Here is a 15,662-nt window from a genome sequence, read left to right as displayed (position 1 = left end):
CGGAGCAGGAAGTGACGCCGGGGCAAGGTGGGTGATTTGGGGGCGAGAGCGATGGACAACTCGGCGAAGGAACGGGAGGCGGTCAGCCTGGTGGCCGAGGCGGAGAAGAAGGTGCGCTCGGCGCGCTCCTTCATGGCCACGCTGTTCGGGTGAGAAGCTTCAAGCGGGTCCTGGGGGAGGTGATGAGCTCCGGTCCCGAGATGGGGGGAGAGGCCACAGCTGCTGAGGCCAGGCCTTGGTGGACGGCGGTGCTCTTGGTATTCTGGTGACGGGGCCGGGTGTATGTCAACATCTGGTAACGGAGACATGGGTGAAGAGTGGGTAACGTCCGCTTGTTGCCCTGAACAGGGGGAGCGAGGACATGGGTTGTTGACATCTGGTGATACCCGGAACGAGGGAGGTAGGACACGGGTGAAGGGTTGTTGACAGTTGATGATGCCCCGAACTGGGGTAGTGAGAATATGGGTGAAAGATTGTTGACATCTTTGTCAACAAAAATGAGTGAGGACATTGTGTTTGCCCTGAACAGGGGGTGCAAGGACCTGGGTGAAGGGAGGTTGATATCTGGTAATGCCACGAACAGGGGGAGTGAGGACGTGGGTGAAGGGTTGTAGGTGTCTGCGTAATGTCCTGAATAAGGCTGTGGGGGTGATGATGGGCTGTTTGCATCTGGTTGATGCCCTGGTAGAGGAGGGAGGAGATGGATTAAGCATTGTTGGTGCCTGATTGATGCCCTGGCAGGAGAGGGAGGTGAAGTGTTATTGGTGTCTGATTGATTTATGCTCCTTTTAGTCTGTATCTGTACTTCTGACTTTATTTTTTTTATAATTTGCATGTTGTACCCTGACCAACACATCTCAACAAATTCCAAATACATGGGAATGTATATGGTGAAAAAAAATTGACGTTTTAGCCCATGATCCTGCGTGATTTTATATTGAACACAGGCTATGTCGTGCTCTGATTAAGTCGAGCCCTGGTTAGACGATACCTAAAATAATGTGTACAGATCTAGTTTCCCCCAAACTGAGTGTAATGTGCTGTTTAAGATTTTCACTACTGTGCTGTGAGGTAGTTTATATTAGCAGTTTTCTGTAAAAACTCTGTGCCATTCTGGAAAGTGTGTTTGGTCTTCAGCTAAGATAAGGACCCATATTATCCAGCTTAGGAATGTGAGTCAGACAGTCGAGATGGTGAATGTGACAGAAGGTTCTAGAGAGCTATGGGGAAGGGTTTTCTGAAGGACAGTGGTCTGGGTTGGGGTCTTTTGGCAGGAGATGTGGAATGGTGCACAAGGTAAGATGCCATACAATGCTGTTGGAAGAAGTGCTTTGTACAGATAAATAGCTCCAAGGAGGAAGTGCCAATAAGTTCATTCAAGACAGGCTTTGAGGGAAGTTCGGAATGTGGCGGGTGCTTTCACATAGACCGTGGATCCAACGTGTGAGTAAGAGGTACACCCCCAACTACTCTCGAATAAGCTCCAATGTTATGTGCACATTGGACTGGTTTAACTGTAATGGGCCCTTTTTTCTTTTTCTGTGAACGTTTGTTAGAGTTGAAAATCTGGTACATATACTTTCTTTATAATCTTATGCTGGTGTATGATTTGTCATTTCTGGGCTACAGATAACTACTTGCACAGCATTTGCTCAAATCAAGGTTTCTTTAATTGGAGCATCACGACGTTCCTGTTTGCGTGAACCTCACGTCCAGGATCGGTATGTTGTTTATGACAGGTGGCCATCTTACCGCTGAGTCACGTGGCTGTCAGCTGAGTTAGCCTGAGCCCTGGTGAGAGGGTTACATTTGTGGTGGCCCGTATGGGATTCAGGAATGTTGTGTGAATGCTACTTAAGGATTGATTAAGTGGTTTATTTGTGCTTAAGCCAGTGCTTAAACTACTGTTTGTGGGAAGTGAGGTGTGTCGTAATTAAGGTACTTTATTATGGATGCTGCAGGGAATAAGGTTTGGTGGCTATTCGAAAAGGATATCCATAAGTCATGCTTGTGTTCTGAGCGGGGTGGATGTCTGAATTCCTGATGAACTGCTACTAAGAGTGCTGAGTTCTGTAAAAGTGGTGGGAAAAGTTACACACATTGAAAGGCGTTTTGACTAATCAGCTGGTAAGTATGTCATGTTAGTCCAGACTACCGGTGACATAACTGAAGTCGTGCTGCCTGATACGATAAGGGCGCCTGGAGAGGTGGGGCCATGGGCAGTCTGTATCTTTTAAGAGAAGGGATGGAATGTACAAAGGGTCAGGACTCTAAAGGAAGAAGGAGAGGAGCTGTCTGCCTACCTTCCAGGATGGAGAAGCTACTGCACTGTTTGTGCCTCAAAGGGGGCATTCAACTGTCTGAGAGAATTTACTTGAGGATGGAGCAAGTTGTGAAGGCGCGCTGTCACATGGTGTGATTGCTCTATGTATTCAAATAACCCGCAAGATGAACCCTCCTCCATCTGTTACCAAGTTGGTCAGAATGCCAAATACCAGGAGCTGGTAGTGCGGTGCCACAGACAGATGAAAGGCACTGCTCGCTGTGCAGAACCTGCTTTCTCTTTGGCATTGTGGGGGGGGGGGGGGGCGGGATCAAGACCGTCACAGAGGCTGCTCAGTGAGTTTCCAGATGGCTATGGTGTGATCAGTGGACCAGTGTTGCTGGGACACAAGCCGGGGCTTGATCAACCCTGGCTGGGTCACCTGGCGAGAGTGGCTGATGTTGAAAGACCCGAAGCGCCAAGCTTGCATCACTGATGATGTGCCCCATCGCGCCATAGGGTGCACCTCAGAATCAGCTTGGGGCATTCCAGAGTTCAGAGTTGAATTCTGGTACCATCTGTAAGGAGTTTGTACGTTCTCCCTGTGACAGCTGGGGCTTCCTTCAAAGCAACACACACAAAATGCGGGGGGGGGGGTGTCACGTGATGACGTGGGATTGAGACGTGTAAATCCAGCTCTCCCGTAAAAAATCAGCAAAGTACTGTTTAAACAAAGTAAAGTTAATAAATACTTTCCGAAAACTACTTATAAACTTCGTAAGACTACTCTACGATATGCCTCGTAAACCGCAACAGAAGAAGTCTGTTGTTGTGAAATCGCCACGAGATGGGAAGAAAAAAGGGCCTACTGCAGCGATGGAGCCTCGGATTCAGGTTGGATCTCCTTCAGAGGAGACTCATTTTATCTCTGGCATAGAAGAACGGGGAGCAATGGCGGCAGTAGCGGTCTCTAGGAAGAAGATGCCGGAATTGCGCATGCGCAAATCGACACAATTTAAACTACAAGAACCGACAGCCACTGCAACTGAAAGTGACTCAGAGTCAGAATTGGATATCGCAGAGAATACAGATGAAGAAGAGGAGGAAGAACTGGAAGAGACTGGAAGTAGAGATGACGGAGACATAAGAGAGGCTTTATTGCAATTAACGGCTGAACTAAGAAAATTAAGAACAGAGCTTAGAGACGTGAAGATGTGCTATGATAAAGCTATGAAAAGACAGGATAAAATGGATAAGAAATTTCAGAAGATGGAAAGAACAATGGAGCATATTAACGATAGAGTGGAAAAAACAGAAAATAATGTGCTTGTCTGGAACACAGAAAGAAATCGACTCTTGGAGAAAGTGGACGTGTTGGAAAATTTTAGTGGACGTAATAACATTAAAATTGTTGGTCTTAAAGAAGGTATAAAGGGAGATAATCCAATAGAATTTTTTCAAAGATGGATCCCGAAAACCTTGCAAATGAAAGAGGAAGACCAATCAATTGAAATTGAGCGGGTACATAGAGCTCTAAGACCAAAACCACAAGATGACCAATATCCACGATCAATTTTAATAAAATTCTTAAGATTTCAAGACAAAGAAAGGATTCTACAGGCGGCTGCCCAAGCTGCCAAGAAGAGAAAAGGGCCACTGATGATAGAAAGGAAGAAAATTTTTTTCTAGCCTGACATAAGTTATGAACTTTTGAAAAGAAGGAAGAAGTTTAATCCAGGAAAAAAAGCCCTATGGGATCACGGTTATCAATTTATATTGCATTATCCTGCAACCTTGAAGATTTTTTTGCCTGGTGGAGAAAAAAGATTTTTTGACGATTACCGGAAAGCGGAGGAGTTTGTGCGAGATTCTTTGAATATTCACCAGATACAAGAACAAACTTAGGGGAGCGAGATGGATTGAAGATGAAGACTGGATCAAGGATTAGGCCTGTTGAATTTTTAGGCAGATGAATATATAAATATATTATTTATTATATGAGGGAGGGGAAGAAAGGTTAAAATTTGAGGAATATTAGCTGGGAATAATAACATTAATTTTTTTATATATATATATAATTTTTTGTTACTGGGGAGCTGGAAGAAACACTGACCAATCACTACGTTATTCATGTGTGCAAACGTGGCAACAGCCACGACCCGCACAATGGAGGGGGGTAGTGTGTATCTTTTCATTCACAACATTGGGGGGGGGGTATTTTGTTTTTTCTTTTTTTGTATCTTATCTATCTTTTTTTTTCTTTTTACCTGGATGATTGGGAGGGAAACACATAGCAATATGGTGAAGTTCAAAGAGATTCCCCAGGGAACTATGAGAGTTGAGAAGCTAAGTAATGTTTTAAATTTTAAGAGATAAATATGTAACATTTTTGAATATTTGGAGCCCTTATTTATAGCTCCGATGATGAAGATCGTGGTTCCTTGGGGAAAGTAACAAATATATATTAAATTTATTTTTATCCCATGGAGCATGTGCAAACCTTCTAATATTCAGGCGGTTTTTTTTTTCTTTTTTTCTTTTCTTTTTAGGTAGGAGTATATATCGGGGGGGAGGGGGGAGGGTAGATTTTTTTTTCTCATGTATCACTTTGAAAACTCAATAAAAATTATATATTAAAAAAACACACAAAATGTTGGAGGAACTCAGCAGGTCATGTATGGAAATGAATAAACTGTAGATGTTTCTGGCTGAGACCCTTCAGCTGGACTGAGATGGGAGGGGGAAGATGCCTGAGTAAAAAGGAGAAAGAGGCTAGCTGGGAGGTGATGGGTGAAGCCAGGTGGGTGGGAAGGGTCAAAGGCTGGAGAGGAAAGAAGTTGATCGGAAAAAGGGCCGACCATAGGAGAAAGAGGAGGAAGAGGGGACCCAGCGGGAAGTAAAAGGCAGGTGAGAAGAAATAAAACGTCAAAGTTGGGAATAGCAGAGGTGGGGGGGGGGGGAATTTGTTCACTGGAAGGAGACATTGATATTCATACCATCAGCTTAGAGGCTAACCACATGAAATTTAAGGAGTTGCTTGTGGGTGGCTTCATCTTGGTACGAGAGAAGGCCATGGATTAACACATCAGAATGGGAATTAAAATGTTTGGCCTCTTCTGGGTGCTCCTGTTTCCTCCCATGATCCAAAGCCATGTTAGTAAGTTAACTGGTCATTGTAAATTGTCCAGTGATTAGGCTAGGATTAACTAAGTGAGTTGCTGGGTGGTGTAGCTCATTGGGCTGGAAGGGCCCATTCCACACATAAAAATTAAAAAAAACGAATACAGCTTGGATGTTAGGGAATCAAAAGTTTAATAGAAGAAGACAGTGCTGAGTTAAAGGATCAGTCACACCATTAAATAATGGTGCAGGCATGAGGGGATCAAAATAAGGCCGCCCTCAGGATGGAGGAGCAGCACCTTGTATTTCGTCTGGGTAATCTGCAAACTGATGGCACAAATATCAATTTCTCCTCCTGGTTAAAACAAAGCTCCCCCCCCCCCTCCCCACCACCACCTATCTTCTCTATTCCTTACTCTAGACTCTTGCCTCTTCTCTCCCCCTGGGTCCCCTCCTCCCCTATCCTCTCTCCTCTCCTATCAGGTTCCTTCTTCCCCAGACCTTTACCTTTCCCACCCACCTGCCTTCACCTGTCCCCTTCCAGCTTTTCTCTTTCCCTTCAGCCCCCTGCCCCTCCCCCCATCTTTTTATTCTGGCATCTTCCCCTTCCTTTTCAGTCCTGAAAAAGGGTCTTGGCCCAAAATGTTGTCTGTTTATTCATTTCCATAGATGCTGAATGACCTACCGAGTTCCTCTAGTGTTTTGTGTGTGTTGCTGAGGGGGTTGCTAGCATGCTTTTATTTGTAATACTTAGGACTTCTAAGTAGATTGTTGTAACATATGAATGGAAATCCTTTGTTTTTCAGTGAGAACCACTAATCAGTGTAGAAGCTGCAGCTCCCTGTACACTAATTTGGCTTGATTTATGAATTTAAACATGCCCTCTCTTCCAGAATAACAACTGTACTGCGGGATACCATTTGGCTGCCAACTTCATTGTGGCTCCCTGTGGGGTGTGCCTACTTGTCCAGTTTTCCCTGCTCCTCCTCCATAATGCTGTAATTAATTCCTTTTTGAAAATTGATATTTCCCGGTTCAGGAACACTTATTATCCCTCAATTATCAGGCTCTTGAACCAGAGTTGCTCACTCCACTTCAATCGCCCCATCACTGAGTTGTCCCCATAATCTATGGACTAATTTTCAAGGACTCTTCATCTCATGGTCTTGATATTTATTGCTTGCCTATTTGTCTATCTGAAGCACAAGAAAATCTGCAGTTGCTGGAAATACTAAGCAACACACAGAAAGCTGGAGGAACTCAGCATGTCAGGCAGCATCTATGGAAAAGAATAAACAGTTGACTTTTCCGGCCAAGACCTTTCAGCAGGACTGAAAGGGAAGGGGGCTTTGGGGGTGAGGGGGAAGAGGCTGACTGGAAGGTGGTGGGTGAAGCCAGATGGGTGGGAAAGGTCAAGGGCTGGAGGAGAAAGCATCTGATGGGAGTGGAGAGTGGACAATAGGTCTCTCTGTCTCTCTTTTTCTCATTGGTTTCACATGGGACTTATTTTACATATAGCAAGTTTCCCCTTATTCTTCCCCATCTTTAACCCATCACTTTGAATTTATTCTCTGCTTCTTGAAGCATTGATGGAGAATATTGGCACTGTGTTAAGATGCAGGATATTTTCAACAATATCTAAACTTGTAACCAGCTTGTGCATTGCTATTAGGTTCCACCCCCACCACTCCAGCCTCCTTTGCTACAAGGAGAGCACCAGCTTCTCCACTCTAACCTTTCATCATTCTTAGACCCAGTCTAGTAAAGTATCTGAGCACCTTATCACGGACCCTTACAAACGTCCAAAAGTGTGGTAGTGTGGTGACCAGAATTAATAACTCTGCAACACACACAAAATGCTAAAGGAACTCAGCAGGCCAGGAAGTCGACATTTCGAGCCGAGACCTTGTTAATAACACTGCATCTCATTCCTTCAACTTCTCAGTTTGCTTCTGTCAAGATGTGTTTCACTTGTTCTTTCTCTTTTTTTTGTGTGTGTGCGGGGGGGATTTGAGGGCTGATGTTCTTGTTGCAATTTGTGTGTGTGGGGGACTTGTGCCCCGATGTTCTAGTTGGGTGCGGTGGTTTGGGGGGGGGGGTTTGATGATCATGTTGCCGTTCTCTTTTTGTGCGATGAGAGGGGTGGTTTGTTGTTTCTCCTGAGCTGATGTCCATGTTTTTTTTTCTTTGTTTCGTGGCTATATGGCTAAAGAAATACCTCATCTGTGTTTTAAATGGACGTCTTTCTATTCTGAGGCTGTGTCCCCTCTGGTCTTAGATACTCCCACCATAGGAAGCATCCACTCCACATCACTGCCTTTGAATAAGATTGAAAGAGTACAGAGTAAGTTTACAAGGATATTGTTGGGACTTGTGAACCTGAATTATAGAGAATGGTTAAATAGGGTAGGACTTTTTTTCCCTCGAGTGTAGGAGAAAGAGAGGAGATTTGATAGTTATACAAAATTATGAAGAGTGTAAATAGGGTAGGGTGGAGGTATGTCTCTACCAGAGGAGGTGTAAGGCACTCCTTCCCTCCACTGACCTACAGGCCACCCTTGGGCAAAGTGCAGCACCTGCTTAGACCCTTTTCTCTCACCCCACTGAATCAGGGTCACATGAAGCCATGAGAGCAGGTGCTGGATGGTCGGATGAGCAGCTGGTATATATCACAAGTCCTGGTTATGTGACCACTGGCATCAGGCAGACAATCTCTGAAGAGTATTGATAATGGCAGGGGGTCACTGCCCAGAAGAAGGGAATGGCAAACCAGTTCTGCAGAAAAAATTTGCTTAGAACAATCACGGTCATGGAAAGACAATGATCGCCCTCGTCAGACGACACGGCATTCAACGAACGAACGAACGTACATAAGGTAAAAGCAAGCAGGCTTTTCCCACTGAGGTTCTGTGAGACTAGAACTAGAGGTTATAGATTAAGGGTGAAAGGTGAACTGTTTAAGGGGAACCTGAGGGGGAACATCTTCACTCAGAGGGTGGTGCAAGTGTGGAATGAGCTCCCAGTGGAGGTGATGAATGTGAGTTTGATTTCATGAGAAGTTTGGATAGGTACATGGACGGTAGGGGTATGGGGTGGGGGTCTGTGGTCCCAGTGCGGGTTGATAGGCTAGGCAGAATAACTTTTTGACATAGACTAGATGGGCGGAAGAGCCAGTTTCTGTGCTGCTGTGCCCCATAAACCCTTGCAAACTCGCTCCAGTGTGGTGACCAGAATTCTGCTCATTTGCCGGTGATACCAGTGCCATGTGAGTTTCTCCTGTGCTCTGGTTTCCTGCCACATTCCAACAACATGCGGGTACGTAGGGAATTTTCCACTAAACTGCCCTTGTGTGATGCCTGTGGCAGAACCTGGGAGGAGGCTCAAGATGTGGGGACAGTTAAATAAGTTTCATTTTATGGTTGATGGTCAGCGTAGACTCTGAGGGCAGGTGTTGAATGATTCTATGCACCACTAAACTATAATAGAGAAATTCCAGAGCACTTTCTTCATTTGAAACTCTTATCTTAGTTCTGTCAGCTAAATTGAGAAGCTTTTGGTTTTAAATGTTGCCTTGAAGACATTGGAATAATAGTCGCCATCATTATGTGCGGTGTTGTATGATGTAGACAGCTATGGTTTTCCTGTGACCGTGGTTGTCGTAGGCAAATTTTTCTCCAGAAAACCTCTGCCATCGCTTTTTTCTGAGCAGTGTCTTCACAGGATGGGTTAACCCCACCGCCAGCCATCATCAATACTCTTTGGTGATTGTCTGCCTGACGTCAGTGGTAACCAGAACTTGTGATATGCATCAGCTACTCATGGCTTCACATGAGCTTGATTTTGGGGGGGGTGGGGGGTTGCTAAGCAAGTGCTACACCTTGCCCAAAGGTGACCTTCGGGCTAGCAGAGTGCCTTGCAGCTCCTTTAGCAGAGATGTATCTCTACCCTGCTATACCTGAATAGTATTGGTGCCAATGCCTTTATCTACCCCAAACGGAGTTTTTTCCTGCAACTATTTAAATTAACATATTGCACCATTTTTATAATTTAATGTTCTATTTCAGTTTGCTTTGACTGCATCCAAATGAAGCAGCCATGTATCTCTGTTAATATTGGAATACCAAAGATGTCTGTTATCCTGTAGTAATTATACAATTTGTTTACCATAAATATTTACTTGGGGTTGCGAGCTCAGATCATATTTCCAATCTAATAGAATTCCTCCTGCCCCATGTTGAAGAAACTTATAAGTAGCTCATGAAAAAAAAATAAACTGCTATTTCTCTTAAGTAATTTCTCTTGAATGTTCAGACACTTTCTCTGAAGATCTTGATTAGTAGGCTTCCTATTGATCGAAGTCGACCATGGATGTTGAGTCCTGGCTGTCTACATGATGTGCAAGCCATGACTTTACAATAAGGAGAGCAAGTGGTTGCCCGTGCAGCAAGTTCCCCCTCTCCACGCATCTGGCGAATCCAAAGGAACGGCTGAGGCTGATAGAGTTTGGCACGAGTGGTGTCACACGAGTTGCCAGTCAACACAGGACTGCCTTAGGGACTCCAACTCCAGATTTTTCCTTGGGGTTTGCTCCTGAAACCTTCTCCATGAATGGGTATAGGTGCAGGGCAGTAGAAGTTTGAGATCTGAGCTTTCCTTCTAGAAGAGCTGCCAACCATGGCTGTCCAGAGAGACTGCTATTAAGGCACCAGTAACCCACCTTTGCCCTTCTCCTGTTAGTAGAAATGGTTCTGCTGGGCTTAGTAGCCAAGCCAGACGTGAATGCCAGGAGCTGGACTTGGTTGTCAGAGGCTATTTGGAATGCTTGGCATTGGGATCATTGAGTAAGCACTGGGAGCTACTCCCTCTAACTCTGATAGCCTTAAGGAACTAAGTTCTTGATTAATCACTAAAGATTATTACATCTTGTTTTGAGAATGAGTATATTCAATATCCTAAGTGCAATATTGTGAACAATTGATTGGGAGGTAGCACTCCAGGTAAATCTTCAATCCATCACTTCAGAACAAGAATGAATAATAATCTGAAACATTGCTGAAAATGTCAGTAGGATTTGTATTTTGAGCAATATGAATAAGTCTGTTGGAGGAACCCAGCAGGTCAAGCAGCTTCTGCAGCAGGGAGGGTCAAGGAATTATCGATGTTTTGGGTCAACTTGGCGATTCGGTTATTCAGAGGCTCCCAGTGAGTTCCTCCAGGAGACTGTTCTAGATTCTAGCATCTGCAGTTTCCTGTACAGCTAAAGATACCCTCTGAGACTTGTGGACCTGGGTTGTAATGGAGATTGACTAGGTTCAGAATTTATTCCCAGATGTGTAGGAGAATGAGGGGAGATTGGATAGAGGTGCGCACAGTTGAGGGGTAAATGCAGCAGGCTTTTTCCACTGAGGTTGGGTGAGAGGTCATGGGTTAAGGGTGAAAGGTGAAATGTTTAAAGGGAACATGAAGAGGAATAACTTCTCTGAATGGTGAGAATGTGGAATGAGCTGCCAGTGTAAGTGGTAGATGCAGGTGCGATTTTAGCATTAAAGAGAAATTTGGATAAGTAAATTCTACTTCTGCAGAAAAATTTTGCCAAGAAAGACCACGGTCGCCCACGACATGACACATAAAAAACGACATCAGAATCATATTCAGGTTTAATATCACTGGCATGTGTTGTGAAATTTGTTAACCTTGCAGCAGCAGTACAAAGCAATACATGATAATAGAGTGGAAAAAATGAATTACTGTGTGTGTGTGTGTGTGTGTGTGTGTGTGTGTGTGTGTGTGTGTGTGTGTGTGTGTGTATATGTATGATGGTAGCAATGGGAAGAGGGCATGTCCTGAGTGATGGGGATCCTTAATGATAGATGCTGTCTTCCTAAAACTTTTCTCCTTGAAGATGTCCTGGAAACTAGAGATGCTAGTACCTACGATGGAGCTGACTAAGTTTACAACTCTCTGCAGTTTACTTCAATCCTGTGCAGTAGCAACCCCTCCCCCGTACCAGACGGCGATGCAGCTAGTCAGAATGCTCTCCATGATACATCTGTAGAAATTTTCCAGTGTTTTAGGTGACAAACCAAATCTCCTCAAACTCCTAATGATAAGTATATGGGTGGAAGAGGTTTGGAGGGCTGTGATTCAGCTACAGGTCGTTGGGACTAGGCAGAATAATAGTTTGGTATGGTCTAGATGGGCCGAATGGCCTGTTTCTGTGCTGTAATATTCTGTTACTCTCTATAAACTTGATTGCAACTTCAAGACAGGATCAGTACCTCTTGAAGTAAAAATGTTTCCTATCTCTATCTATTGAATAGCTGGTACATTCTATTTCATCTATTGAAATGCCCTCTATCCAGTTTTAAGGAAGAATTGTTCTATAATTTATCCATTGAGCTTCTATCTAACCTTTATTTGAAGTATTACTCTCTGGGGTTTGTTATGCACTTGAACTTGATTTCAGATGTTATGTGGCAGAAGTTAATCTTGTAAACACGTAGGGCTGCTATATTGTGCCTTTCCTACCACTAACAAACAAGGAGTGTCTGTTAGATAAGGTGCAGTAACTCATTCCCTGGTTGCACTTTGGCTGGGTTTTTAAGGTTCAGATCGTAGTTTGTTAGCTTTTAAAGTCCAGTTTGTCCATTGGCCAAGATCCCTGAGGTTGCTATAGCAGACCATTTGCAATTGCTATCATGCTGAATGAAAGGAAACAATGCGTTGTCATAAACCACAAAATGCTGGGGTACTCAGCAGACCAGGCAGAATCTATGGGGAAAAAGTAAACAGTTAACGTTTCAGGCCAAGGCTCATCATCAGGACCCCTCCTGAAGAAAGAGCTCAGCCCAAATGTCAACTGTTTACTCTTTTCCATAATGCTACCTCATCTGTTGAGTTCCTCTGCATTTTGTATCATCATCATTATTATGTGCCGTGTCATATGACATGGGCGATCATGGTCTTTCCATGAACATGATTGTTCTTGACAATTTTTTTTTGCAGAAATGGTTTGCCATTGCTTTCCGGGCAGTGTCTTTACAAGATGGGTGACCCCAGCCATTATCAATACTCTTCAGAGATGGTGTGCCTGCTCCAGCTGCTCATATGACCATCCACCACCTGGTCCCATGGCTTCATGTGCCCCTGATGGGGGGTGGGGGGAGAGGGTCTAAGCAGGTGTTATACCTTGTCCAAGAGTGACCTGCAGGCTAGTGGAAGGAAGAAGCGTCTTACATCTCCTTTGGTAGAGACGTAATCTCCATCCTGCTATCCAGAGCAACATGTACAAGATACTGAGGGAACTCAGCAGGGGTGAAGGGTCTCAGCCCAAAACATCAATTGTTTATTCCTTCCCTATATGCTACCTGACCTGCTGAGTTCCTCCAACATTTTGTGTGTGTTATTTGACAAGATTAGCTTTACTTGTCACATGTAGATTGAAAAGCACAGTAATGTGTTGTTTGCTTCAATAAGATTCTTGTGGACATGCAGAGGATATTTCCTATATCGGAGAAGTGTAGGGGCAGAGGGCCTCAGTGTAGAAGAACGTCCCTTGAGAACAGATGAAGAATTTCTTTAGCTAGAGGGTGCTGAATCTTTGGAATTCATTGTCAAGACTGCTGTGGAGGCCAAGTCATTGGGTATGTTTAAAACAGAGGTTGATAGCTTCTTGAGTATTTTGGGCATCAAAAGTTATGGGAAGAAGGAAAAAGAGTGGGGTTGAGAGGGAAAATAAATCAGCCATGATGGAACGGCAGAGTAGGCTTGAAGGAGCAGAATTAGCCCATTCAGCCCAATATCTTATGGTCTATGTATCTATCCTACAGTTTAGTAAATGGTACTTAAAATGGAAATGCAACACCTTTAACTGTATATTCAAGCATGGATGATACACGTAAAATCCCAATTAAGAGGGCAAGGAAATATTCCTTGTCATCTTCAGCCAACTGATTAATTGCTATTCCTTATCTCTTTGTGGGAGCTTATTTGGTTTTGGTCAATTACTGTAAATAAAGATTGACTGCAGTTTGACTGCTAAATTCTGCAGTTATCAAATGCAAGCACTCCATTTGTTCTTGTGTCAAATAAGAGCCTGCAACCTCTACCATGGTAGCGGTTCGTGCAATTCTATTACAGCTCGGCTTGTCGGAGTCCAGAGCTTAATTCCGGTGTCATCTGTACGAAAGTTTGTACATCCTTCCCATGAACACTTGTGCTTCCTCCAGGTGCTCTGGATCCTCCTACAGTCCAAAGGTTCACAGTTTAGGAGGTTAATTGGTCTGTCCTGTGATTCGGCTAGTGTTAAATAGGTGGGCTTCCGGGCGACGGGGCTTGTTGGGCCGAAGGGCCTGTTCCACTCTGTATCTCAGAATAAAGTTCTTAAAAACTGTTTTCACTTTGTCAGATGTTTGGGCCGAGACTCTTCATCAGGACTGAAAAGGGTGGGGTGGGGGGAGCCAGAATAGGAAGTTGGAGGGAGGGGAAGAAGTACAAGCCATAAGGTGACGGGTGAAGCCAGGTGGAGGAGGAGGGGAGATGAAGTAACAGGTGGAAAAAGTAAAGGCCTGGATTAGAAGGAATCTGATAGGAGAGGAAAGTGGACTGTAAGAGAAATGGAAGGATGAGGGGAACTCGGGTTGGGGGTATTAAGCAGGTGAGCAGGAGATAAGAGGGGGGCCAGAGTGGGGAATTGAAGAGGGAAAGAGGAACGAGAAAAATTTCCAGGAGTTGGAGAAATCAGTGTTCTTGCCATCAGGTTAGAGGCTACCTAGGTGGAAAATGAGGTATTTCCTCTCTAACCTGAGAGTGGAGAAGAGGAGGCCATGGACTGATATGTCGGATTGGGAATGGAAAAATTAGAATTAAAGTATTTGGCCACTGAGAAATTCTGCTCTTGTCGATGGAGCAGAGATGCTCAACAAAGTGGTCCCCCTATTCACGACAGGCCTCACCAATATAGAGGAGGCCACATCAGGAGCACTGGATACAACAGATGACCCAACAGGTTTGCAGGTGAAACGTTGCCTCACCTAGAAGGACTGTTTGTGTCCCTGAATGGAGGTGAGGGAGAACGTGTATGGGCAGGTGTAGCACTCCTTACACCGGCAGGGATAAGTGCCAGGAGGAAGATTAGTGGGGAGGGGTGGAATCACAGAGGGAACAACCCCTGCTGAAAGTGGAGAGTGGGAGTGAGGTAAGGATGTTTTTGAAGATAGCAGAAGTTGCAGCAAACGATGTGCTGGATAGAGGTTCGAGGGGTAGTCGGTAAGGACAAGAGGAACTCTATCCCTGTTCTGGTGGTGGGAAGATGGGGTGAGCGCAGATGTCTGGGTAATGGAGAAGATGCGGGTGAGGGCAGCTTCCGTGATGGAGGAGGGAAGAGTCCACTTCAGGTGCCACTTAAGGCTTTCTTTAGTCTCCTTTCGCCAGTCACCTTTAATTCTGTTGTTAACCAGTGAAGAGGGAGAAACTGCTTTCTACCTGGCGTAAAGGGACCTTGTTATTTTAATCTTTGTGCTGTTCTTCCCAACCTGATAATAAGGCAGACAATCAGAGCCTCAGCCTTTTTTTCCGTAACTCATAACTCATGGTTGTAATCTTTTCTGCATTTTCCTAAGGGCCTCTACAGCCTTGTGGATGACTGACAAATGGTTGAAATAATTCAAATTATTGCTGAGCCCAAGGTTTATTTCTGACCTAGTATTAGTGCTAAAATTGATGGGAACTTGAGTGCAGCATGTTTCTGTTGCAATATGCCTGTTGCTGACAGGACAGTTTAAGCCCGTTTCTTCCTGTTGAAACCACTTGTTAATACAGATCAATGACATCAAGTGTTACAGAGAATGATACAATATGGCTGTTCATCCTCTTCCTTTCTTTTCACCACACCACACCTCTTTACAACACTGAACTGAAAGATTAGTTGTATTTGTCAAATCTACATGTGACCTGCTCCAGGCTCTGTGACATTTTCTCAGCCTTGCTGTGTGATAAGCTGTGGCTTGCTCCGAGCTTCGTGTCTATGGACTGTCTTGTATTCTGAATGCTATTTGCTTATATTTATTGTTTGCATGATTTGTTTTTTTCCCTCTGCACATCGGGTGCTTGATTGTTTTTTATGGGTTCTTTCAGGGTTTCTTTGTTTTGTGGCTGCCTGTAAGGACATGAATCTCAAGGTTGAATAATGTATACGTAGTTTGATAATAAATGTACTTTGAAAGATACGGTAAAATGTAGCATTTGCATCAAATTAGCAGAGATTATACTGAGCAGTTCA

General features: G+C 44.3%; 1 protein-coding gene across 1 annotated transcript in view; it reads left to right on the top strand.

The window, feature by feature from the left end:
• napab (N-ethylmaleimide-sensitive factor attachment protein, alpha b) overlaps positions 1–15,662 on the top strand; it is a 76,189-nt gene continuing 60,527 nt past the window's right edge. The window contains exon 1 of the mRNA XM_072274510.1: positions 1–149. Within this exon, the coding sequence (XP_072130611.1) occupies positions 52–149 (98 nt within the window). The 5' untranslated portion in view covers positions 1–51. The remainder of the gene's footprint in view (positions 150–15,662) is intronic.

Source organism: Mobula birostris, chromosome 12 (assembly GCF_030028105.1).
Source record: "Mobula birostris isolate sMobBir1 chromosome 12, sMobBir1.hap1, whole genome shotgun sequence".
In the NCBI taxonomy this organism is placed as follows: Eukaryota; Metazoa; Chordata; class Chondrichthyes; order Myliobatiformes; family Myliobatidae; genus Mobula; species Mobula birostris.
This window is presented reverse-complemented; position numbering and strand designations above follow the sequence as displayed.